Below are 25,672 nucleotides of genomic sequence, written 5' to 3'. Positions count from 1 at the left end.
GGATTCATTTGAAGAAAAGTGAGGGATATAAAGGGGAATAAATAAAAGAGGGGCAGTCATTCCCATACGGAACCGCTTTGCTTCTTAAATACCACTGTACTCTCTGTTCCCCTCTTATAATCTTTCAGTCCCCTCTCTTTCCCTTTCTATCTCATGTCGAAACTAGCCGTCCCACAAGTTGCACTCTTGTAGCGATCACTCGTTCAGCATTACACCAACGATGCGGTTCTACCTGACTACCTCGATCTCCACCCTGGCCATAATAGCCGCAACGCTTTGGAGCTATGGGATACCGGTAAGCGTATGCAATTTGTATAACAGAAATTCAAATTTATAAACTGACAATTCGAGTTGTCTACGAATAATGTCCACATAAATTATTATTCGTATGAAAAATTTGTATAGCAAATAATCTACGTAAATCCATACTAATTTGCACAGATGGTCGATGCCATTACGCCTGAATTTACACGTCTCAAGATTGATGTCTATTACGAATCGTTATGTGGTGATAGCGTCAGTTTCATTAGGAATCAGCTAGTTCCCAGCTATGCACTACTGAAGAATGTTCTTAATGTGACATTCGTTCCTTATGGCAAGGCTACGGTGAGTATCATACTTCAGATGCCATTTTTATTCTATAAAATATTCTCAAGGCAGTGTTGTTTGCCCCAAGAATCCACTTTGGAAACGAGTTTGATCCAGTTTAAAAAGAAAAAGGATGTGGCGAGTCGTATCTATACAGTATATGTTTCCTTAAGCATTCACTCTTCATGAGCGATGATTAGTTAAAAAATATAATTAAAATCTTTTCAGTTCTCCTTGGCGTGGACATTACATTTCTCATTGTTCGCACAATCTCCATGGCGTTGCTTATCCCGTAACTCATTCTTTTTATCTATACTTTCTGAATTATCAACCAAACCACGCTGAAGTGTAACTGATAATCGCACAAAACAGTTACTACCAGAAAATTATTTAGTACATTAATTTTTGTGTAGTCCAACTTTACCTATTAATTTATCATAGTATCACGCCCTTATGATAATCATTTTTGTAAGGTAGCATACAAAAAATTCTCAAACTGGCAAGTGGGAATTCGTCTGCCAGCATGGAATTCATGAATGCAATGGAAATATAGCGCAAGCATGCGGTCTTGCCGAAATTGGAAATTTATCGCTGGACTTTCAGCAACGCCAGGATCTAGCTGTTAATTTCGTTGGATGTGTTATGAGCGACAGACATCCAGCAACGGCAGTTCCACGGGTACTTGTACAAATAAACGTCAAAATTTGCTCATGATAGCCAAAACCCGCTAATCGTGAATATTTTTTTCCACAGTGTACTGAACACGTCAGACTTGCTGAAGCTTCCCGGAATCGGATTAATCAGTGTAAAAATAATACTGAAGGCGATGAATTATTGGTAGCAGCTGGTAATAAATCAAATCTAGTCCAATCGCCACTTTCATTCGTCCCCACTATCGTTTTGAACGAAGTAAGTTAATATTTGATTTGAATATACGTCAAGTAAGATACCAATTCTAATATACGTTTCTTGTTCATTGTTACAGAACTTTGATAGTGACCAGCAGTACAATCTGCTATATAATTTCGAAGCATTCATTTGCGGATTGATACCTGAAGAAGGAAGACCTTCAGGATGCAATAAGTAACTATCTATCATAGCCTAAAGAAATAATGGCTTTCATAATTACAGGAATATCATTGCCCTTCATGGTTTGATTCGAGTATATATGCTTTATGATATGTACAGATGCATATGTACAAAAAATATACGACTTACGATTATTATAATTGTATAAAAATTCATTTAAAAAAAGTAGTCTTGGCTTTGGTGAGTACACAGCCTAATTAAAAAGGCGTATAAATTCCTATTGAGATCACGTTGATGAATTTCTTCCATCTTCACTTCATCATCCGATGAACACCGAATCATCCAAATTACTCAGCTCCAAAAATTGCTGCTCAATGTCCGATCCCAGCTCCTGAAAGTCCGAGACGTCATCCTCGTGGCAGTAGCCTGAAATTAGTTTTTCTTAAGTATCAAGGCTACGTTTGTCAACGAAAGATTATTTTCCAATTATCGGTTCTGTCTTTCGCCATTGGTCGGGCTAGTCTATAACTTGAGTAGGACGCGTGTGTCGCACGTGGCACTGGAATCGGCTGTGGCGCGTGCGTGCATATGAGTACGTGCATGGCTGGGCCAAAAAAGCATCGAATATTATTTTAAGCCTCGGTGTGGGGTAGGAGCATAAAGCGGCGAACCTCCTCTGAGATTAAGTATGGACGCCTGAAGTTTCACTGTCATCATTATCATTATTGTGACGCTTACCGTAACAGTGGCAGTTAAACAAGCATAACTGACATGCACTATAAAGATTAACTTTAGATAATCCACCCACTGACAACGTGTTAGAAACATTCTTGTTTTACTATTGAATTACGCGTCGAGGTCATTGCCATGCCGAAAGTAGAACGTCCAAAATGATATTCGTTCACCTTACGTAAGTATGAAGATTATATATATATATTATATATATTTTAAGAGATACTTTTTATTTATGTTCAAAAGACTTATTATTTTAAATACTCACCAGTCGTATTGAGGACTGTGTGATTCTCGTCACCCATTAGAAATCGGCGTACGGATTCATAGGGAACAAATTCGTGTTGGCTGTCTTCAAAGGACGTAGGGAGTTTCTCAACCTGACAGGAATTTCCATGGAGAAGCTCCAGGTCGTCCTCTGTGTCTAACTCTGAATTTTTACAGAGTCTATGATGTACAGCTGTAGACAGAGGACAAACCTCTTGAGTATGTTGTCTGTGCGTAACGGTATGAGCGTTCAGATGTGTCCGATTGATTGTTGATTTACAAGAAATTCCTGTGGTCGTGCGATTCCCTGTAGACGAGGTCGTAGACGATGTAGAAGATGTGGACGATATCGAGGACGATGGTTCTGCGTGATTCTTCACATGCTTTCGTAAACTCGACGGGTCGGTATATCTTTTACCGCATCCGCTCACTTGACAGGCGTATGGTTTCTGTACATAACGGATTCACGCCATTAAAATACCATTCGAAAGTATCATAACAAGGCACTTAATAAATGCTTAGTAATACCGTGTCGTAATGAGTCCTCTGATGTTTAGCGCGATCGCTGCTATTACTGAAAGCTTTTGAACAGCCACGATGTTGACAAGCATAGGGTCGTTCACCAGTGTGCGATCTCTGATGAATTTTCAAATTCTCTAACCTGGAGAAAGCCTTTTTGCATCCGGCAAACTACAAAGAATTAATCAATGAAAATTGGATTAACGTCATATCTAAGAAATGAGGCTATGCTGTCCGTCCATTGCTACTTACTGGGCACTTGTTCGGCTTTTCACCACTGTGAACTCTCATATGTATCAGGAGTTTGTATCTGGCGTTAAAGGGTCGTGCTCGTGGACAGCCTTGCCAGAGACAGGCGAACTCATCCTGGCTACCGGTAGTCGTGGTTGCATTTGCACTAGAAAAAATTGAGTCCTTTTCTTTTTCCCTTTCCCTATCCTTGTCTCTGTCTCTCTGTACTCTTCTACTATGACCGTGGGCATTCGCAGAGGAAGCTTCCACGTGTCTCCTTTCAATGTGTCGAACGAGACCTTCCTGCTCAGCGAATGCACAACCGCAATCAACCCATCGACATTGATAAGTGGATCCGAATCCATCTTCGGTGGTTGTGCACCCTACGATTGAAATATAATATTAAATAAACTGTTTATACTTTCTACTGAAAGATCTGGGTAACAGAGTCTCAAGTGCTTACCATACGATTCTTCAAGTCTGACATTCTCCCGCGTTGAATTTAAAGTTGAAATACGTCTCTCTTCACTGCTGAGAAGTAAACCCTCGTTCCTTGGTAGAACAACTTGATTGCTACCCTCTGTGAGAACATTATCCTCAGGACTTTGCTTAAGGGATATTCTCTGGTGTGGTAGATACGTTGATGTGGTAGTTGTTGAAGATTGTGATGATACAAGATGCCCAACTGAATAGCAGGATCCATTAAAACTTCCAAAAGGATCCTGGAGTTCATCCAGGTAGGTAGAAGATGGAGATGACGGGGAGCCAACGTTAGTCAACAGAGATGTAGGATCGCCTCTAATGAGACTAAGATCGAATTCATCTGCGATTTGCATAGAATTGGAATTCTGTGTATCTGGAATCTGTCCTTGTACAGGCAGTGGCATAGGTAAAGTCAGCGGTACATCTTCTCGATAATCTCGATAATCTTGAAAATCATGATAGTCGGAATATTCTTGATAATCTGGATAAGCACCGGTACAGAATGACCTGGAGAATGAGAATGCTGTCCCGACCGAGGGTAATCTTTGACTTATAGAATTCCCATCTGACAATCCATCGTTTGAATATTCTCCATACTCGCTCCCAGCCAGTATACTTCCCCAAGTAGGTGTAGGTGTCTCACTACCTGTACTATCAGGCGATCGAACTTCAGTACCTCCAGATGGATATGGTTGACAGGAGTATTGCAGAGCCGCAGCCAAATGTTCCCAATTCGTAGACTCTCTAAGATTCGGACTGAGTAATAAAGGAGACAAATTGCCTGGATCGTTTTGCGATGAGCTCCAGCAAGATTGCGTATTCGTAATAGTCGCCATGCCAGAGCTGGTGGACCCACCGAAATCGTCTTGAACCGAAGACACTGTCCGGTGAACATCCTGGTTCCTCTCAGCGTACTCCTCCAAGTGCATCTTGTCTCTTCACCAAGGAGTGCAAGAGACCCCCTATAATCCAAATCCGCGTGGCACTCGCGTGCGTAAGCGCGCACTCCTTCTCGTCTCCTTCGCCGATGAAGAGGATCAAAGGTGGTCGACGGATCTGACCAAACTGACCCGAGATAAGCTGATCGTCACAGACTCTGAAGCCACTAAAAGATGACTTCTTCGAGATGCATCCCCACCATAATGGCAGGAGCTGGTGCAGTGAGAGAGTGCAAGAAAAGAGAGGGAGAATAAGGGGCAAAAGGAACTGAGGAGGGAGAGGAGTAGATACGAAGAGTAAAAGAAGGGATAGAGAGAAAGAGGGATGTACCGCCCACTCGCGTGGCTCTCGTGTCCCTTACTGTATCTTACCAGAGCGAGCAACCTCACGACGGGGGTCGTTGGATTCTGGTAGTGTGCAGCAAAATAGTGCATCCAGAGGGCTCGTTATACTGGTTGCACATCTGTGCACCCGTCCGTCATCCTCATCATGGTGCTCCTTTCGAATTCGTATGGTTTTTGCTCAGGAAGGCTCGCTAAGATATCACCCCCGTAGCTCCACCTAAGCCGCAGAATTTGACACAGCACAGTTATACATCTTGACCCCGCTGCGTTTGCATCCCTAGGGGATGAGTAAAGTATCCTAATTAGACCCTGCCCACCTAGAAAGTCCGAGGAAAAAGGGCTGATCCATCCTGAGTGATGACTTTTATTCCCAGCAAAGGATGTCCATACGAGTACAAGGGTAAACAGGGAGTACCGTTTTTTTCCTGCTGAAAAATTTAAAAAATATTTAGGTACAAGACCACAGAAGCGAATCTCGCTACAGGGTGGCTAAGGAGATCATCCGAGAAGGCGAAGGGTATTCGCTGAGGCTTTCGTCGCTCGAGCCCCGAGAATCGAGGACCCGACAAAAAATGTAAAACCAGCTGCCGCACACGCGTCACTTATTAACAACAGTTTCTCCGAGAGAACACACGATCTTAGCGTGCGTCGTCTTAGCATTTCTCCATTTCTTTTTCTATCCTTTTTCAGTCTCTCTATACCTCGAGCTATTCTTATTATATTGCCCTTTTTCTACAGTACCAAAACCCCATCCCTTTCCCGTCTTCAATTTCCATGGAAATTCTAAGCTCCGCTCGACACATTTCTCCAATACATAAGGTATACGACATTCACCCTCCGAAAGCCACCCTCAACGTGCACGTCATCCACGGTGTACAAACAGTGGCTGCTACTTGGAATGTCACTCGTATCTTGGTAGTCCCTTCAACCCTTATCTTTTTCCTCGTCCTTTTTTTCTTCACGTCTAGAAGACGTTTGTGAATCTGAAGCATACGGTGCCCAGGCACTTTTATCGTAACCAGCAGGTGCCTAGTTCTCCTCGTCCCAATCACTTTAGTGAAAACTGTAAATTTTATAACTATTAGACTAACTCGAAAGTCTCTCTATGCACTGTATGCAATTGTGGTACATACGCAATCCCATGTGTCTCTACGTGGTTGCAGTTCCTTCTTTGCGTACACGCACGTGCGTTCTCCTACCGCCCAATCACCCCTTGAACCCACGTATACATATGTAATCGCGCGTGCTAAGACGCCACACGTACGTGCACTTATACTCACGTAGAAGCCATGGTCCGGTTGTATGTCATATTACGGGTAGATAAGTGATAGAGTGGCACATGTGGTCTGCCAGCCCTCTATGCTTACATTATATGTACTATGCTCGCCCGCTCCCTCCTTTTTTGTCAAGGCACCTGTCAACCTCGTTCATACCATAGTCACCGCATGTGTATGCCTGTCTCTAAAATAATATACTGGAAATGGACTGATTCCAATCGTGGCACGCATACGGTACAAGGAGATGGAAGAAATGGAAGAGACCTGCAAGAGAAAGAAAGATGGAATATGGTTGTAGTGAAAAAAAAAAGATAAAGAGAAAGGAAAAAGATTGAAAGCAATCCGAGCTTTCGTTGGGCGGTTTTGAGAGAGCTAGTGAACCTTCTGGTTTTTCAAAAATCTTCTACAGGAAAACTAGAAACGTCTGCAGGGGTACTATGGGAAATATTCAGTGGTGCGTATACGTATAGTGCGTGAAGGTATAGGGATAGTTTTGAGTGATTTTTTAAAAACTTGTTTTTTCTCGTAGACATTATCGCAAGAAACGGGACACTGTTGTAACATGCACCTGTCGTTGGTTAAGAGCGTCGGGACGTCGAATATTGGACTTCGCTGCACGTGTGAGCTACCAGATTTTTTGCTTTGGAATTTCTCGAGCGATGCGTATTGGAAATTGCTGCAGGGATGCATTTGTCGGCGTTTAGCGTTCGGCCAAGCGACGTAAAAATAGAAACGCGTGCGCTCTGCATGTGACTTCGTATAATTAGTATCGAACCAGTGAACGTGTTTGCATGTCCCATACGTTCCGAGTGCGGAGCAATGAAATGTCTCTGAGTTCGTGGCACTCGTTTTTTCTTGTTATTTCTTTCTTCTTCTCTGTTTTAGTCCTTTTTTCCCCTTCAACTTCTATACTTCATCACTAGTCAGGATGACTGCTGTTTTATACCAGACGTCATAACGATGGAAATTGTGCTGCGGAAATTATTAATTCTTTCGTAAACTCAGACCTCGTAAAAGTCGACAAGGATTAACAAGGGTAATCGAACCTTGTCTGGTTACGTGTGGAATGACACTCTAAATAGATATATCGTGTAGTTTATTACTTTACAAATAATCTTCTCATAGCGGAGCCGCTGTGAACTGGATGGTGGTCGTATAAAAAAATATTGACCGATTTAACGGCATCGCAATGTTAAACATCAGATGCTTCATTGATGCTGTATATTTAGGACTAGCGTAACAGACTATAATTACTAAAAACTGTACTACTTAAGTCAGATAGGTTCGCTCTTGGATACGAATTTGACATCAAGTTTGGGGTTTTTGAATGATGAGGCGATGCTTCGTCAACAATTGGAAATTGTTGTACGCGACCGCTTGACCAGGCGATGGTCAGACATATTTTTTCTAATATTTTTTCATAGTTTTGATAAAATTGCATGCAATTTGGTACTTCACCGGGAAAGCCGTTTATAAGACATCCTGGGCGAATTTCAACGGCTGTCGAATCTATTCTGACCTTGGTCTTGAACAGAGCAATCAAAGGGCTGTCCTATAATAGTGATACGATAAATGATTAATTGGTTATATTGTTGAGGTAACAATACTTCTGTACTGAACACCTACCTGAAAGAGTACAGCAAGATATTTGCCTGATGGATCCCAATCCATCGCGACGACTCGACCACCCACTATAACTTCGTCATCTCCATTTTCTGTAGGAAAGCTAACGCGGGTCATGTCTATCAAAGGAATAGCGACTTTGATATCACCACTGGCCACTGTGCCTTTGACATCAAATATATTCTCTAGCAGTGGAAGAGAAAATACGGTTGCTGGATCTTCAGTAGATGTGAATAACAGTGCTAAATTTGGGCCAAAACAGGCAGCAGCCACACGGCCGTTTGGTATTGTCCATCTATCCACAGTCCAAGTAGAACCCTCGTTGGTATTCCATATTCTATTAAAAGATTTCATCATTTTTTCAGTTAGAAGGACGTGCGGTAATGCATTGCACTTTGATTACACGAGTCAGCATTCTTAGGAGTCTAGTACTGGTACATCAAGTATTACGAAATATGACAGTTGGTATTGAAAATAACGACTGACCTAAAGACTGTACGAGTTGTGGCTGCGAGTAATCTCCAACCACAAGGTGACCATCGGGTAAAGGATAAACCACCACCTCCAACGCGTTTTAGAGGTACGCATGTTTCTTTTGCAACGTCCCAAACAATCATATTAGAATCGGACGGAGAACATGATACTAGTAGATCACCCTAGGATGAATTATTATGAATATTCGAAAATTGCATTTACGTTTGTGACGTCATACCTGAGGATGCCAAGTAACACTCGTAACAGGCGCGTGATTTCTCCGTCTCAAGAGTACAGCATGACTCAGTGAGTTACTCGTGACTCCCAACTCCACTGTCCATATTAAAACGCCTGACTGACAAGCTGCTGCGAGTTCTCGACCTGCATTTGGTCTCCAACTCATACAGTAGACTGATTTCTGCGCACTATGTCTTAAGACAGCTACTCCTTGTATATCTTGTGAGAAGATTCTAATCCGATCATCTCTTGTGGCTACTGCGAGGCGTGTGCAATGTGGATGCCATGATAGACAGCGAACCTGATAATTGAAATTTGATTTAGATTCATATAAACATAATTTTTGGTAATGTAATTGATGTATAATTACAAGAGCCGTATCCCAGTCTCTTGTGGCAGTAAAGTCTGCGACTGAACCAGAACCAGATACTGGCAAAAGTTCCTTTCTAAATATACCTTGTTCTATTAGTTCAAATACCCCTTTAAGTCTGAAATAAAAATAGTGATTTTATATATTGTAATAGTATTTTCTTTATATAGACTTGTATGTTATACCTTGAAGATATCCAGTGCAACGTTTTTGTAACTTGACTTGGATCTTCCATAGCAGTTGCCCGAACAGCTTCGATAAAACCATTTTCTCTCCATATACTAGCAATCTTTTTAAAGGCACTGTCTTGTACAGTTAGAAACAGCCCACCAGCACGAACAGTACACGCAGATTCACGAGTAGCTAACATGTCAGGCGTGATTAAGATATCAGGATAGTCTCGCAAGTAGACAGCAAAAGGCTGAGTCTCTACACGAAGAGCAGCACGATTACAATACATCGGAGTTCCATTCATCAAGGTGACAGTGATATTCTCATTAATATGAGGTTCCTCAAAATCATGTAATAATAGTCTCTTCATGATGTCTGTTGCCTGTTCTCTGAGAAACTAATCGAATACCTGTACCGACATTTTAAAGAAGTGTCAATATAAGGTTATCTCTTTCATATATGCGACCAGTGTTAAAAGTACAGAAAAAAAAAAGAAACTTACCAGCCAATTACTTCTCGCCACTTCGCTAAATGTTTATCTTAAAAAAAACAATTGTAATACTATAAATACATTATTGAAACAAGTAAAATTCTTATATCTACCTCAATAACGAGCCGGGATGGCGCGCTGAACTACAGCTGTTTATATGGGTTCCCATGGCACCAGCCAATGAATACGCAATTGGAGTTTGCGCATGCACCAGCCGAAGCGGAAAACCATCGACTCTATTCAAAATCAGTATCCATGCAGAAATCTATTGCCATACAACAGTTCTCATCATAATGGCAACATTGTTACCTTATCATTTCTAACAGTCCAGAGATCAAGGTGCAGTTTGCCAAGATAAATCTGGCAATCATACGTTGGAAAATTGAAAAATTGGTAAGAGGCAGTGTCGGCGTCGGCGTCGTTGGCGTTGTAGTTGGCTGGGAGAGCCACGTTAACGAGATGGCTGAGCCGCTCTCGGGAAGAGACTCTGTGCCAGGGTGGGGACGTTAAAAAGAGAAGGGGTGGGGACCGCAGTGTGCGATCGCTACTCGAACGGCACGGGTAGATCTTCAAGTTGTCTTCTGCTGCAAGGAGAAGAGCCCATAGAGAGAGAAATAGTTTGGAATTTTCCTGGTGGAATATCAGAACGAATCCAAAGAGAATGTATTGAGAAAGAGAGTGCGAGAAGATGAAGACATTATCACGATTCTCTCGCTAAAGGATAGTTCCGGAGATCGGCTAGCAAAGAGGGAAAACCGAGACGAAGAGGAAGACCAGGCCGGTCTTCGTGGGAGATGGGGAAGAAGGGTTCCAAAAGGAAAACCCGGTGGAGAACACTCAGTATAGGCGGTGAGTCTCGATTCTCTCTGCTTACGACACGACGTACCACAGTTCTTGCGATACCCTCGCGTTCCAATTACGTCACACAGCCTCCGACGGCCGACTTCCATGCATCGATCAGCTTCCGAAATTCCCTTGGAACGTGTGTCTTCATTTGTTGCCAAGAGAAAACTACAATTATGAATCTAAAGACTAGCCTTGGCAACAAGAGAATTAACATCCCTTGTAACGCTCCCCATATACCATATCGGAAATGTGGTGCTATCTCTTGGCCAACCTCGAGAACCCTTGACGAGGTGTGACCATCTTTTTGTAACCTCGAACAGGAAAAACAGTTCTTGCATCAATCATTCAAGTTCAATCTATATAGATTTCTATAGCTACACTTTTTTCTTCTAATACCTCTTGCTGATATAAACATTACAGTAATAGTAGATGCGCATGGGTGAGCATGTAGTCGAATTTCTATCCAACGATCATCGACTGGACTCTCATTCCCTCTTTCACCTATTTCCACTCCCTCTCATACTCTTCTACCTACCTTCCAACCCTGTATACCATCAAGCTGTGACTCCAGCGGAGAACCAGACGCTTTTGCCAGAGTATGCCTCGCGCCGAACCATCGATCCGCACCCCCTCCGCGACTTTTCCACCCCCTTGCCATACCTGTCTAGATAGAAAATACCTGTGCCCTCCTTCTTATCGTACTAACAAATACCTTAGTGTAAGTCGTTGCCTTCCGGAAAGTTCGAGATTACAAGTTTTCAAATGCATGGCGACTAGTCACAGAGACATACACATCTACACATAGTTCGTCTCCCTTCCACAAATAGAAAAAATCAGAAAAACACGCATTAAAGAGAATCCTCATGCGTATACAGCGTGAAAGACACATTGGAGGGCGTCAGGCCACATAGAATAATGAGCCGCTCGTACGACATACTCGCGCAATTGCCAAATGCAATAGCTGTGTTTCATAAGCAGCAGGGGACTAACTCCCTATGCAATGGAGTTAGAATCCAGAGTCCCCAGAGGTCACCGATGACCTCAAAAATCCGGACGAAAAGAACATTTTGCTTCACAATCCTTCATATACAATTATTGCCTCTTATTATATTTCCCTGTAGTCCACTTTCACGCGGGAAAGACCAAATCCTAATCGTAGCGTTATCATTCACTGACGACAACACTTACGAGACTCAAGAACGTTAACGCAACGGAGTTCATAACTCATTGGTGTCCTAGCGATAAAATCTACAATCACGGAACTTCAACTTATCAAAGACTCCATTAAACAATAACCAAATCTCCCACTAACCTCTACCAACAAATATACATAGCTTATTCTTCCACTCCATCGATTCCTTAATAACCTACAAGGATGATCCTCAACAGTGAATCTCTTTTCTATGCAGTTTCTCTTTACGAGCACGCGAAGTAACATCCGCTCCTCGTGTCGATTTGTATTCAGTTACGTAAAGGCGCGTAATTCAAATTTCATAATGCCCTCAGAAACCTGCGACGTGAATATAGCCAGTAGACATTTTCCATCGTCATTTCAAACCAATAAAACGTAGTTTCTAGTCTGGCTATCTAGGCGAAGAGAATACGACAGAAGTGTTACTAAGAGGAAGTAAAAGAAAGTCAGTCCGACTGGTTACCAGCTAATCGATAAGCGGTAGCGTCTCGATCGCTCCCTGTCTAGAATAGAAAACGAAACCTTTGTAATAACGTCGCTACAGTCCATACCGTTTGTCGTACACGAGCGTCTATGTCGACGTTAAAGTTTCATCAGATACTAGGAAACTCACGTTGCAATCTATCATTTATCCGTCTAAGCCAATCACGAGTTTTCTCGAAATGAACGAACGTATACCAAACGGATGATATACGTAGGTAGAATGAAGCTAAGTATAACACAGTCAAAACGTAACGATCCAAAGTACATATGCGTTTACACACGTGCGTTACCAGGCACGCGGTGCGTCTGTTACGTAATCACTCCCACATTTATTTTTCACGTACACGTATCTTCCGCAGCGTCAATGACGGCCGTCCGATCGCTCTGGTTTTATCCTGATCTGAACTTCCCTATGTCACTCTAACAAGATGAAAGGTTAATAATACGTTAAGACAGTTTTATCTCGATTTTAATTTCCCGCCGGAGTCATCGCACCACGACGCTTTAGTTTTCGTTTTCTGCTATCGAAGTCCAAAGAAATAGACGCGCGTTCTTTTTCTTATTCTTATTCTTGTACGTTCCACGCTCCACGTGCTTCACAGATCGTAGACCTTAGCGTCGTCTGTACGTTACGCAATCCCGCACCGGTAACGCAGAACTTTACGCTGGTTTCGTGTAATAGACGTATCGGACCGCTGCGAGCAACACGAAGCATCGAGCAGGGTGGAGTTATGAATAGCACGTGAGTCCCCACGAGGCTAGTCACATGCTTCCTAGTGGAATTTTCAGAGTATTCAGATGTCACGAGATGGCTATGACTTATTTTGTAAAATGGTTGTCCGCGGTCACAAAATTAGACGAAAAAACATATACTTCGGGTAGCAGTGGTACGTTTGATATCTACCAAGAAAATTTCTATTTATTATCTTTATCTTTCCGTCTTTTACTATTTCTTCATTTATCAGTCGTCCCGTCCGAGACTAGAAATTTCTGTATGCCAAGTACCGTATACGTGGGAGTGGCGCCGGTACCAACGTGATGCACAATGAAGATGCGCCTGAAACGCATCTGAGATGTCGCATGTGCTAGGTATATCCATTGCAAATAACAAACTTGATATATAAATATGTACGTTCCATTCCGGGTAATCTAATCTTTCGTCTAGCCTAGAGGTCCCGTTTGATTACCACTAAAAACAATATGGAACAATCACTTGGTGGATACAGTTTGACTGTTTATACGGTATATATCACACGTTGATAATTCCTCGACGTTCTAATAGCCGTAGGAATAATAAAATCATGATACGTTTTTAGGTACGGAAGATGCGTCGGTGTCTAATTTTATTATATGTTTATTGAAAGTTAGGTTGTCACAACAAGTTACTATCGTTACATACCTCAGTGATATAATACAGTATGGCTGTAGCTATTTAGGGTTTGAAACCGGAAGATTGTTCGTTTAGTCGTGAAATTTGATCGAACATCGTTTTTTTCGAAGACGTCAAACGGCTAAGGTGCTACAGATTTACCGTCGAAATGCGGTCCTATGTTTTCGACAATGTGACTAGACCGTTCTATAATGGTCCAACGTTCTAAATCACTTGTGCCACTGCCACTCCGCTCAGCCTCTCTTCATCTCTTGGAGGATGATGGCTCGAAAATCTATTCTTCGTTTCGTCAGCCTCGGCGTGCCGCCACTTTGGGTTCACCCCGAGCAAGAACACATCTGGTCCCTATATCGTACCGTCATTGCCAGAAGGAAAGAACCCAGTGAAAACAGGGCGCGTTCCATTTGTTCGCTTCGGGCCAAGTGCTCCTATAATAGATGAGTAACGTTCGTTCCTCCGCGTTTCAACAAGTACCTAACAACATTAAGACAGCGTGATTTCACTTATGACGACCTGGCCGATCATACAGTCCATCGAGCGACGGTCCAGTCGCGATGCAGCGTGCTTGAGGAACTTCGAGTATCTATAGATATATCAAACGCATTATGAATCTTTTTTTTCTGTCCCTTGTGCAAGACGCCCTTACCAGGGGGAAACACCCTGTCTAGCCTAGCCGGTATGGCTGCCAAGAGATTCAGAGGACAAACTGGGTATTCGAGGTCGTAAGGAACTTCTTGTACAGGGACACGCCATGATCATATCCGTTTTTTTCTTCTTTTTCTACTTCTTTCACTTCCGCTCACGTTCTCCTTCCAGCTAATCAGTAGCTTCTGCGCAGGCTCACTCTCTCTCTCTCTCTCTCTACTTGCTCGATACTCGACTCTACAACCCGGAAACTAACCCCTGCGCAGTTCACGGGAGTTGCCATCCACTCTCTCTCCCCAGACGCAGTTATACAGGAGCGACGGAACGATTCTGAAAATCGAACTCCCGATACTACCGTTCGCTTCCGCTGAGTCAGTGCGGAGAACAACCCCTCGTCGAGGTGGTTCGCTCCCACCGAGATGCCACCCTAAACTCGTTGATACGTCAAACGAGATAGCAGTGTCGAAAATTTGATATCAAGTTCACAAGAAGCAAATTTCAAAATTTATACAACGTAATCAACTGCTGTGTACAAATGAGTCTTAAAATTACCTCAGCATCCGACTGGACCAATTTAAGCCCTTAACGTACATACGTGATCTCATGGTGAACCGCAGTCGTGTCAGCGTTCCCAGAGTGGCATCGCTCTGGAGTATATTTAAGTGTCTGATGACAATTAGCATCAGTTAGAACCGGTATGATAACGAGTACGTATCTCGTACCGGGTGGATCTCGCGAGCTGTGAAAATTCATCAGGATTATCATTGAGGAGAAAAGCATTTGAAAAGTGTCCGAGAATATTCGGTGATCGCCATTCAGACAGACTTGGCATGCGGTATAATAAAAGATCGACAACCGTTTGCCACTCGTGACATACCGATCTTCCAATTACCATTCCTCGCTGCGGATATAGCGCGAACCATGACTCGTCACCTCTGACGGCAGTCGAGAAAAGACGTTAATAGATTTTTGGCGGTTATTCGTGCTTTAGGACTACTTTCATCGAATGCCATATTTATTTTATTCCTTATGGCATCTAATACACCGCCTCTTTAAGCAGCCTCTTTAATGGCTGCTTACAGTGAAAACGTCGCGGACACTTCGTACGCGACGTCACCGCCTCGCGCTCTACGCCACATTTACCGGCTGTTCTATTCTATTTCTGGTACTATTCTAGTCCGGGGCAACTTCCAAGCGGCATCGTTCGTAACTCCGCTCCCCTCGTAACCAGTTGGAACTCAGCATCGTGTGTGATAGATACTCAACCTTAGGACTTGGTCGTGGAAGTCTTATCGGTTGGGTTATCAGAAGGAGGTTCTTTTTTTTCTTGGCAGGTCTCTTACTTATCCTTCACTCTGACAGACTTCCTGTACACACTTAAGAAGTGAATACGGTGCTGAGAAGAGATCAATTGTTTGAGACGGTTCACCAGGACTGTTACGGTCTATGTTACGGTCTATGGTCTATGGACTACTGTGATCTTGTATCGTGAGTGGAAGAGTGCTACTCGACCTGGTGGCTTCGACCTAGGGACACCGTGGAAACAGGAAGGCCAGGATGCAGTGGCGCCGGCAAAGAAGAGTTACCCACGTGATTGGATCCTCTAATCATGTTCTACTATTAGCGAGGTACCAAGACGGTACGGGCACTCAGGCAGACTTACACGAGAAGCCCACAGATCCCTGTGACTTTTATTACACGATTATATTGACTAGGATATTTTAAGAGGGTTTCATTCCCTAGATGCACTGATAAGACTTGTTCCATCATGTCGCTACAGTTTGGCATTTTGAAATTCTTTAGATAAATCAGGTGATAGAAAATAAGGATGTTCTATCGTGATAGTAGTTGTTACTCTGTAATACGAATCTCACGATATATCTATCTGATAAAAGTGTTTGAGAACAAGACGTGTATTGTTAGTTGAAAGAAATTTTCTACACTCAATCGTACCTGGTTTAGCTTCCCCATGGTTCTACTTCAGGTTTTATGTACTTTCGAGTACTTCCAGTGGTCATTAACTTGACATATGTATATACATTTCCATGTGAAACGTATTTAATACATAGCGATAGTAGTGAATTAGCAAGTAATTACACGTGTTAAGAAATTAAAGGGTTCAACGGTTATTATCATGTATTCCTGTACTTGTAGCTCCGCCGGGTGAAGAAGACGAGGAGGACGGATTGCGAAATGGTTACGTTAGAGGTCAAGAAAATGGCTCAAGCTCGCGGACATTCGATCGCAATGCCCAAACGAACTACAAGCCCCGGAGAACCTACACAGGAAATACGAGCGGCTACGGGAGCAGCAGTTCCAGATCGAGGAAGGATGATTCCGCGGATTCCCCGTCACAGCCGAAGATCATCTTCAACGAGGACGAGTACACACGAATCACTACGCCGAGGCAGGATGTCCTCTTCAAGAAGGGGTACCTGTCGCAAAAGAAACCCTGGGCTAGTACAGCCAGTACCAGTGCCACGCCTTCAACGACAGAGAGTCAATCTGCCTCTCACTCGACAGCAGGTGAAATACTATTAGATTATTTATAGTGATTTATTATCATTTGGTTAATTTAATATCATAAATGTATTTGTAGACGGTAGTGAGACTACCGAGGACCAACAGCTCTTAGACAGAGACAGCGCAGCTGGTGAATTCCCTCCAGTTATTGAAATGGCACCACCGCGTGCGTACGGAACCATCTATGATCATAATAGTGGATACTATTACGAATATCCACTGATGATAGTTGGACCACCAGTACCTAGTCAGGTTGGACCTAATGTTCTAGCAGCAGTGCCATGTGGTCCTGTACCCTTAAGGCCTATCGAATGGGTCAATCCTGCGTTTGTACCAAGGCTAGCCAGCAATCAATACGGCATGGTGGATTACCAGGTGTGATATAACAAAGATGTTTTTATTATTTTATATTATTAACTATTGACTTCTTGGTAGGTCGAACACAGTCCGGAGATTGCCATGGACCCTGGCACAGAATTGATCAACGCTGAAGCAGCAAATGGAAACGAAAGCGAATCTGGAACTGCAAATGGGGTTGAGAGTGGTGCTGATGAGGAACCCACGGAAGACACTATCGAGGAACCTGTGGAAGAAGTCATCGAGGAACCTCTGGAGGAAGTCATTGAGAACGGCCCTATACCATTTATGGATCCAGCGATAGCGCAGCCTATTCATATACCCCACATACCTCCAGGGCCACAGCAGTACATGTATCCTGGCCACTTTATGTTTGGACCATCCCTAGTCAACGTCAACGGTTGGTTTACACCCTGGCGACTTTCTCTTATGGACGATTATACTGCCGATCGCGGGACACACTTAGCTTTGATTCGAGTCATGGACGGATGGACGGAACAACGGACGAGTAAACGAATAGGCTGCTGTGACTAGGATTCGTAGTGATTATACCTGGGAAAGGAAGCGTATGAGATTTATAATTTTTTCATAGTTTATCGCTGGTCTGATATCCTGGTATGTAATTCTATTACAATAAGTAATGTCATTGGCGGATCACTGTTGAGTTCGTCTAAGAAAGAAGTATCATACACTTTTATGGAACATCACTCATAAATAGTATACTCCGTATGTAATCTTTTATATTTCACTGATGATGCTTATAAATACGCACTTTAAGAGGCATCTATTTTCATTAACAGCCGTTCACGTCATTCTCTTGTCTTTATTCAAGAGATGAATGATATGTCACGTAAACGTTTGATACTCTTAAGAGTATATTATTATATTAATCATCACAGTTATCTGATAGGTCCTGAATTACATGAAACGCAAATGCAAATCTTTCTGTACGACGATTAACGTAATGACGTGAAATTAGATTCAAAATCACAGCGAGTATACCAGAGATGCAATGAAAAATTATAAAATTTCTCATGTCGCTGCTTTACCCACGAAGCATTAGGCTGCCCCGTAGAAGCTTCATTCTACTTCTTTCTAATGTTAAACGAGAACAGTGTCGATTGGAAGCACGGCCAAAGGAAAGGGATTTACCCCAATTCACGACTGCTGTCCCGTCCATCGACATCATTGCTGTATTATAACCGTGGTGCCTCTACCCCATTCAAGGTAAAAGGTAATAAAATCCCAAGGAAGGATTCCTAACTTTAGACAGGGGCGTGTTCGTAAAGTGCACAGCGCTGCAATTATACAAAAGACAATGTATGAAAGGCCTATTCATAAAATGGCTCTACGAAAATACACACGGTCCTGCCTAGAGCCGTGGCAATCCGCACGATCGATGTGTGCATTCGCACGTACGTAATAATGGCCCCCTTACGTGCGCTTGACGCTCCATTGCCAAGAAGACATTCTCACGCAATATCAATTAATCCAAACGCATCACGTATCCCGTTCACCATGCGCTGTCCGAGAAACGACAACGGGTCCATTGACTTGCACATTCGCATAGTGCCCCTCGACATTTGCCGTTCAAAATATACCTTGGCGAAAAGAACGGCTAGGTTGAAAGAGTGCGCGACTTGGCAGCCACTGCGCATTGCTGCACTCTAAATAGAGACGTTTATAAATAACCCTAGCGCAGGCTACGACGATGTGAGACAAAGGATCCAGTGGTAAAAAGCCAAGTTCAGTCTCACCTTCCCGAACACGTCGCACGTTCCATCGCATCTCTGATTAGACGTATTTATCAATCGAATATCACAATCGATCGCTAACTATAATCATACTCATTTTATTGTCTCATACGCATTCGTTGATGCGTTGGGCATTAAGTAAACTGTACTCGTATTTTCAAAGCACCTGTGGCTGTTTGTTTAACTGAGACATATTGGAATAACGCTTGTCTGTTCTTCTTACTCAAGGTGTGACGATACAGACTGGTCCCATGGTCAGGAGCAACGACGCGGCTGTCACCACGGCGGCGGCGGCAGCCAAACGAAGGAAAAAGAAAAAAAGAAGAAAGCAGAAACGACTTGCTCAGGTGGGTAAACGTTTATTCCTGTGAGTAAATGATCATTAGGATTTGGAATGATAGGTGCAGATAGTCAATGAAGTATTATTTATATTAATGTAGGGTAATACCGAAGACGAGGAAGAGGAAGAATACAGTTCGGACTGTGACCCTGGTGCAACATCATCTCGACTTCCTTGGGCAGCTAATTCATCCAAGGGTACAACCACGAGCACTAGTGTACATCGACCGCTGAATCCCGAATGTCAGGAATTTCAGCTCCGAAGCATTGTCCAGCCTGAAGTTTCGGCAGTCGCGAATAATAGCGATGCTGCTGTTGTGCCTGATGTATCTTCTATTGAGGAAAGTCCTCCCGCTGATTGTTCATCTGGTTTGTCTGGGCCACTCCAAGCATCGTCATTGGGATCGGTCGAGACAACTTCAGAATCGATTGAAACAACGTCTACGAGTACAGAAGCCTTGGAGATCAGTGGCAAGATACCTAATAACGTACTGGATAAATCTAATGGAGATATGTTGAAAAATAATACTTCCAGATTGGTTTCCGAATCAATCAACGAAGATTCCTCGTCCGTTTGCCTCAATGATCGATCCGATGATCTGGACAACGACGTCAGAAGACTGAAAGACAGGCTCGATGAACCTGAAGAAAAAGTTGAAGAATCCAAGACAATTGGGATGGACGATGTTGCGATGAAAGACAACGACCTATTGCTAGACGTCGACTCACGGAAGTTGAGCAAGATTGATTCCGTGAACGGTGATGAAAATCTGAAACAAAGCAACGGGCAGATAAAGGATACTGAAGTAATAGTATCCTATAAGAAAAAGTCTGATAAGATTGAGTTAAATAGTATCAATGTTAATATTGAGACATCAACCAGACCTATTTCTCCATCCGGAGGATCATCCTTAGATAAACCATGCTCAAGACCCACGAGTCCAGAAATCAATAAAACAACCACACCAATAAATGCGGAAGCACAACGACTACCTGAGAGCTACGAGTCACTGGTTACGAAGCCACCAGTACCAGCCCCAAGAAGAAAGTACAGCGCCAAAGGATTGAAATTCGTACGGGAACCAACTCCTGGACCGGACTTGGACACAGAGACGAATGTGGACGTAGAGGAAGCGTTGAAAGCCAAAGAAGAAATTTTGGAACCAGGATCTACAGAAGTCGTTCATATTCAGACATCAACTTCTAGCGTGGAATCGATTTCTGTGCCAAATGAATTGAAATCGAAAGACCAGGAGAAGCATAAACTGGAGAATGGTGGAAATAAGAACGAAATAGATGACCAAATTTTCGTTGCTTTGAACGATGATTCTAGTCGTAATATACAGAGTCGTCTGTCCGATCATCCTATAACGGATGCTGTTACCGAATGGCTCAGAAAATCAAATTCTCCGGATATCTTCCTAACACCGATGGATTTGGCGAATAGCGAAACAGATGAAGATGAGGAGGACGTAATGGATGTGGATGAGCCGCCAAAAAACTTGCAAGGCAACCCCATGCCTGCACTATCTGCTAATGGCGACGTCGCCGACGACGAGGTGTCGTCGTTGCGCGTAGCCAACCGCGGCGAATTCGCAAGGACCAATATCGAGACTGTGAAAACAGAGAAGAAGAGTATGAAGCCAGCAGTGGTAGGAAAGAAGAGAAGATCGAAAGCGTCGGGTAGGAAAACCGGAAGTGGATCAGAAAATAAGACTAACTCAAAGAAAAATTATATATCTGCGCACGTCCACGAGCCCGAGACAAAGGCCATGATACGAAATGGCGAACTGCTGCTGAGAGATGTTGGTGAGGTTTGCGAATTGACCGAGGAGGATAGCGATGCGGGTATGAGGGTTGCTTTAAGCTCTCGGATGGACTCTGAAGGAGTCGACACAGAATCAACGAGGGGAACGAATCAGGACCGAGTTAAAAATAATGAAGTAAAAATAGAGTCTGGATCATCGAATGGAAACGAGAAGGAGGTACTCGTTAAAAAGGATGCAGTGAGCGTTAAAGACATAAGGACATTTGAGAGAGGAGAGATTGTAGTTTCCATGTCAGGAAAGTTACTTCCTGGAGCCTCCTACGAGGCACTCGTGTTAGATCATAGAGTAGCCAACCAGACTGAGTCTAAGAACACGCGTAGAAATGATGTTGGTGAATCAAACAAGAAGGAAGCTCAAGTTTTTGAAAGGATGCGAGAGAGTAGCAGCATAGAGGACGACGTCAGTGCAATGGCCTCATTAGGTAGTATCGAGGAACCTGACGTCCTTGAATGCTGGGAGGCTGAAACGATTGAACCAGTGACAACGCCAAAGAGGATGATGCAGACACGTGGTGTATCGCAGGACGGAGAGGCCGCGGAAGAGGACGCAGAGGGAGCAGACATCGCAAGCGTGGAACATGTAAGAAAATATTACAGGTTAGCACGCGAGAGCGCGACCAGTCTCGAAGAAGAGGAAGTAAACGAGACCCGGACACCGGTGAGCTCATCAAAGTCCCGAACTGTGCCAAACAGTCCAGAACGTATGATCGAGAGTCTTTGCAGCGAGGAGATCCCGGTGATCGTACCGGCCGAGATCCATGAAAAATTCCTAGAGAAAGACATAGTGCCCGTCGACGAAGCCTTTGAGGTTTACGAGAGTTGTTACACGGGTAAAACGCCATTTTTCTCGCTGGACAGCAAGCACGATAAATCAAGGCCAATATACGGCCAAGAGGAGGAAGGACCCGTACCGTGCAAAGCGGTTTGCTGTAACATACAGTAAAGCTCGCATCACTATAATCGCGTCTCGCCATTATACCTAGCGCGCTCTAGCGCATATATGGCGAAAGTTCGATAACAATCAATATCTATCATGACTATAATTAAGAAAACAATACAAGGAATCATGATATTCTACTTTTTACATCAATATCCTACTTTCGCCATGCTGCCACAACCGTGAGAGAAGCACTCAGCGGCCTGTAACGAGTGCTGAGCACGAATATCATTACTAAAGGTAAACCAAAATTTAATTTGGGTCTTCATGGAAAACTGCGCGTAAATGCTCATTGGCTGTCATCGTGGTACCGGATAATTAGGTTATAATGCGTTTTCATGTCGCTTATCCATTCTTGTAAATAGCTTTCGACGCGACGTCCTCACGCAATCATATTTCGCGGGAAGCTGCCAGTACTCGTATGTACGTTATTTAATGGAATCGCAATGAAATTACGTTAGCTGACGAAAAGGGTGTAAGGGTATGATTCATGTCGATATCGCCTTGTTCCAATGGTGCTGGATGAAAGAATTCTAACTGTCGTTTGTTATGCTGTCGGCGGTAGACGAGTCGATCGATGCGCTACTAGCCTTGGATCTAGGATGGGTGATCGTGAGGAAAACTTCAAACGAACGACGATTGTTAAAATGGATTTCGAATTAAGAGACGGTGTCACGTTGTTATTGTTATCGCTCTTGTTAATTATACTATATAAGCGAGGAAGTAAAATTGGCGACATCGTACTGTGCTAATATATAGTAAGTCGATGGGATAATATTTTGTACGATCTCCATACGAAGAACATTAGAATTCGAAGTGGGATTAATAAGAGTGGCTAAATTTTTGGCGTACGTGTTATTATTGTCGTTACGAATATTTGATCATGAGAAAATGGCTCCGATTATGCGGCACGCGAAGAACCATGTTATTGTAGAGATATAAATCGTAATTTCGATTACCATCCAATTGGTCCGGAACTAGCGAAGAAGAAATATTAATAATTAGTAATTATTAACGCATACCGAACCTTGTAGAATCCGATTAATCAACCAAGATTTGCGTTAGTTAGACGTGACAACCGATAACATTGGTGCAGATTGCAACCTTCGAATACGAGTTAGAAATAGACCCAGAGCAGTGTAGAGTAAAAAAAAGAGACGAGAACAGAAATGGGGAAAAAATAATAGTTAGAGAAAAAAATAATTGTAACTTGACAGTCTTTGTAGTTGTTTCGGTAGACTCGTTGTATCGAGATTAACGTAACGTGTACATAGGCAAGGTTATGCTGATGAACGAGACTATAATTGTCTCGTGAACGTTAATGAATTGCAATGGGGCGCGTATGAAGTGTATGAGAGAAGAAAATCAGCAGGATAGGAGGCGAAAAGGATAAAGATAGAAAAAGAAGAAAAATAAATGGAAAAACAGGGAACGAATGACCAAGGAATGTTGGAATAACGATAAATTTGATGCCATTTACTCAAGAGATTCTAATCGAACATTAGATAAAAACATACTAAACGTAAATATACGCATGTACTTACACATTACATACGCGATAAAAAGACAAGAAAATATTGCACACGTTATGACATAGCTCACGCTTTTAAGTTAGTTCCGTGCCGGCTAGTCTGTAAACCTCAGGATGAGTACAACGTAAAAGTTGGTTACATTAGGACGTGGTTCGCGTTCTAAATACGTATCCCATATCGTAATATGCAAGAGATACCTCATAGAGCTGTGTAAATAAGCAGCTGTTCGTTTGCTCGTTTGTGAAGGCAGTTAAATGGGAGAAGGAAATTCGAAAGGAAAGAAAAGAACATAAAGTTGAAGGAAGTAAAAGAGAGAAAGTGAAGGGAAGGAATTCAAGTTTGAATTAATGACGAATAGTAAGGGGGGGGGGGGCATAGGTGCAAATCGTTCCTGCGAAAAGCTCTAGTTTCCGCTATGGTGTAATTCGTTAATAGCGACGACGATGATAATTCGTACGAAGCGGAATATTTCTGCGTGGGGATATATCACGTGACGGTCGTCAGTTCGCATTCATCGCCACCAACAAAAAAGTAATACGTTAAAGATAGATATGATATATCGCTATTATAAAATGCGCGTTGCATCAAATGTGTGCCTTATTCTGTGGCGGCCATTTTTGTAACCATTTCCGAAACAAGCACCTTGATAGTAAAGAGGCGACAGGCAAACGTCAGATAAAAGAAACAGGTTCAGACTAATTTAAAAAAATGCAAGGGCAAGAAACAATAAGGGGGAAAATAATATTAATATTAATAGTAATAACAAAACTAAGAGACAGCCGACTGTCGTTCAAACACCATCGTTGACAATTTTACCTAGGCATGCATACTCGATGAGAAGAACAAAAAGGAAAATTAAAAAAAAATCATCCTGTCATTTCATACTGTGGACACGTTCATCAAGTTCACTTCTTCGTACCTACGTGTACACGTGCATTACAAAATACAAAGAAGCATACACATACACATTATGCCACACACATCCATTTATACATACACCCACACACATTTAACACGTGACGTGTTACTACTGTACAATTACACTTTAGTTGTATTGAAATAAACGTGTAAGAAATAACTGTACTTCAATTTTGTTGTGTTTTTGCTTAAAAAATATTAATAAATCGATTCGATTGAAGATCTTGTATGCTTATTATACTTTATTATTTAACTGTTAATATTTTTTTTTTTTTCGAGTCACTTCTCACTTGGAGTAATGGTGAATGCGAATTATAAATTTATTGTATTTGCTTTCGATTTTGTGGTTACTTGTAAATGCGTAACAGAAAGTATCCCAGGAAAGATAATGCAACATCTACGCATCAACGTTAACATTAGTTACTCAAGAAATGTACAATTAAAAAGTACTTTACAGACAGTTATGTCCGTAAGTAGAAAATTGTAACATTGCCAATATGTAACTGTTACTTTATATTTGCTGAGTAGATTTAATTAAATATGGCACACTCGCTGTTAGATTTTTGAAACGATATGATTTACTACTTACTGCAATAATCGGAGCATGATGAAAACATTATTTTGTGATTGTTGAGGATTCTTCTTCTTGTGCTCCAAAATAACAAATATTTTGCAGTACAAACTCAATTTAACTTGAATATGTTCAGTGTGATTGGAGAAAACGAAGGAGCAAAATGTTTCTAGTTTCTCGAATCTAGTAATATAATATTGAAACGTTGCTGTTCGATGTAGTTAACGACTGAGCAAGAGTCGCAGAAGTAGATTGACTGACCTCCCGGCGTTCGTTTAGTAAATTTCTTCTAGAGCGTTGGCACCGCTGATCATCGATCAGCCCAGCAGTTATCCCTAGAAAAATTATCGCACGACGGAACACGATGAATATTATTTTATAAAACTATGACAACCTAATTTTTAAATAAAGAAGAAATTATAAGATACCGACAGCTTTTTTCTAAAATAATTAATGTAATCAATTTTTTGGGTAAATGGAGCGTGTTCGTAAATGTGCTCCTTTCGTACTTCACATGCTTGCAGAGCGAGACAACCTCATAGGACGAATACTAGTGTCAAAATAGGAAAGGGAAATGGTTGAG

The 25,672-nt window shown here is 42.4% G+C and overlaps 3 protein-coding genes across 15 annotated transcripts; 2 read left to right on the top strand and 1 right to left on the bottom strand.

Moving 5' to 3' along the window:
* The first annotated feature begins 71 nt into the window (after window positions 1-71).
* On the top strand, window positions 72-1,814 carry LOC107267276 (GILT-like protein 1). The gene is made up of 5 exons (XM_015738758.2): window positions 72-295; window positions 442-606; window positions 1,066-1,266; window positions 1,342-1,497; window positions 1,574-1,814. The coding sequence occupies exons 1-5, from the start codon at window positions 221-223 to the stop codon at window positions 1,673-1,675; spliced, it is 699 nt and encodes a 232-aa protein (XP_015594244.1). The 5' UTR covers window positions 72-220; the 3' UTR covers window positions 1,676-1,814.
* On the bottom strand, window positions 1,746-10,216 carry LOC107267269 (sex-determining transformer protein 1). Of its 12 annotated transcripts, XR_003059541.1 has the most exons (11): window positions 10,084-10,216; window positions 9,888-10,010; window positions 9,787-9,823; window positions 9,299-9,693; window positions 9,114-9,231; window positions 8,745-9,044; window positions 8,519-8,688; window positions 8,036-8,369; window positions 6,413-7,961; window positions 6,266-6,344; window positions 5,966-6,195 (listed from the first exon to the last, which is right to left on the bottom strand). XR_003059541.1 is itself a non-coding variant. In XM_025084487.1 (9 exons), the coding sequence occupies exons 5-9, from the start codon at window positions 4,776-4,778 to the stop codon at window positions 1,937-1,939; spliced, it is 2,028 nt and encodes a 675-aa protein (XP_024940255.1). In that variant the 5' UTR covers window positions 4,779-5,349; window positions 5,450-6,195; window positions 6,266-6,344; window positions 6,413-6,673; window positions 6,978-7,644; the 3' UTR covers window positions 1,746-1,936. The 12 variants fall into 12 exon arrangements, 9 of the variants coding, with proteins under 9 accessions (XP_024940255.1, XP_024940260.1, XP_024940256.1 ...); XR_003059542.1 differs by having other exon boundaries at window positions 9,787-9,845; window positions 9,888-10,205; XR_003059540.1 differs by having other exon boundaries at window positions 9,888-10,205.
* An 86-nt stretch (window positions 10,217-10,302) lies between these two features.
* Window positions 10,303-24,738, top strand: LOC107267265. 2 transcript variants are annotated; one of them, XM_015738731.2, is made up of 6 exons: window positions 10,303-10,623; window positions 16,485-16,856; window positions 16,930-17,228; window positions 17,289-17,610; window positions 19,193-19,311; window positions 19,405-24,738. In XM_015738731.2, the coding sequence occupies exons 1-6, from the start codon at window positions 10,569-10,571 to the stop codon at window positions 22,072-22,074; spliced, it is 3,837 nt and encodes a 1,278-aa protein (XP_015594217.1). In that variant the 5' UTR covers window positions 10,303-10,568; the 3' UTR covers window positions 22,075-24,738. The 2 variants fall into 2 exon arrangements, with proteins under 2 accessions (XP_015594217.1, XP_015594216.1); XM_015738730.2 differs by lacking the exon at window positions 10,303-10,623 and adding an exon at window positions 15,145-15,969.
* Window positions 24,739-25,672: the final 934 nt, after the last annotated feature.

The sequence above is a fragment of the Cephus cinctus genome, unplaced genomic scaffold, assembly GCF_000341935.2.
Source record: "Cephus cinctus unplaced genomic scaffold, Ccin1 Ccin1_scaffold0396, whole genome shotgun sequence".
NCBI classification, from domain to species: domain Eukaryota; kingdom Metazoa; phylum Arthropoda; class Insecta; order Hymenoptera; family Cephidae; genus Cephus; species Cephus cinctus.
The sequence above is the reverse complement of the archived record's forward strand: the minus strand, read 5'-3'. Positions and strand labels throughout refer to the sequence as shown.

Bases quoted from the DNA above. Each gene is read 5' to 3' on its own strand.
- LOC107267276 (XM_015738758.2), top strand. From the start codon at position 221: ATGCGGTTCTACCTGACTACCTCGATCTCCACCCTGGCCATAATAGCC. The intron at 296-441 runs GTAAGCGTATGC...TAATTTGCACAG, and splicing joins TTTGGAGCTATGGGATACCG to ATGGTCGATGCCATTACGCC. The intron at 1,267-1,341 runs GTACTTGTACAA...TTTTTTCCACAG, and splicing joins CAGCAACGGCAGTTCCACGG to TGTACTGAACACGTCAGACT.
- LOC107267269 (XM_025084487.1), bottom strand. From the start codon at position 4,778: ATGCACTTGGAGGAGTACGCTGAGAGGAACCAGGATGTTCACCGGACA. The intron at 3,750-3,829 runs GTAAGCACTTGA...TTTCAATCGTAG, and splicing joins CAGACTTGAAGAATCGTATG to GGTGCACAACCACCGAAGAT. The intron at 3,066-3,144 runs GTATTACTAAGC...CGTTATGTACAG, and splicing joins AGAGGACTCATTACGACACG to AAACCATACGCCTGTCAAGT.
- LOC107267265 (XM_015738730.2), top strand. From the start codon at position 15,888: ATGCAGTGGCGCCGGCAAAGAAGAGTTACCCACGTGATTGGATCCTCT. The intron at 16,857-16,929 runs GTGAAATACTAT...ATGTATTTGTAG, and splicing joins TGCCTCTCACTCGACAGCAG to ACGGTAGTGAGACTACCGAG. The intron at 17,611-19,192 runs GTTGGTTTACAC...TTCTTACTCAAG, and splicing joins ATCCCTAGTCAACGTCAACG to GTGTGACGATACAGACTGGT.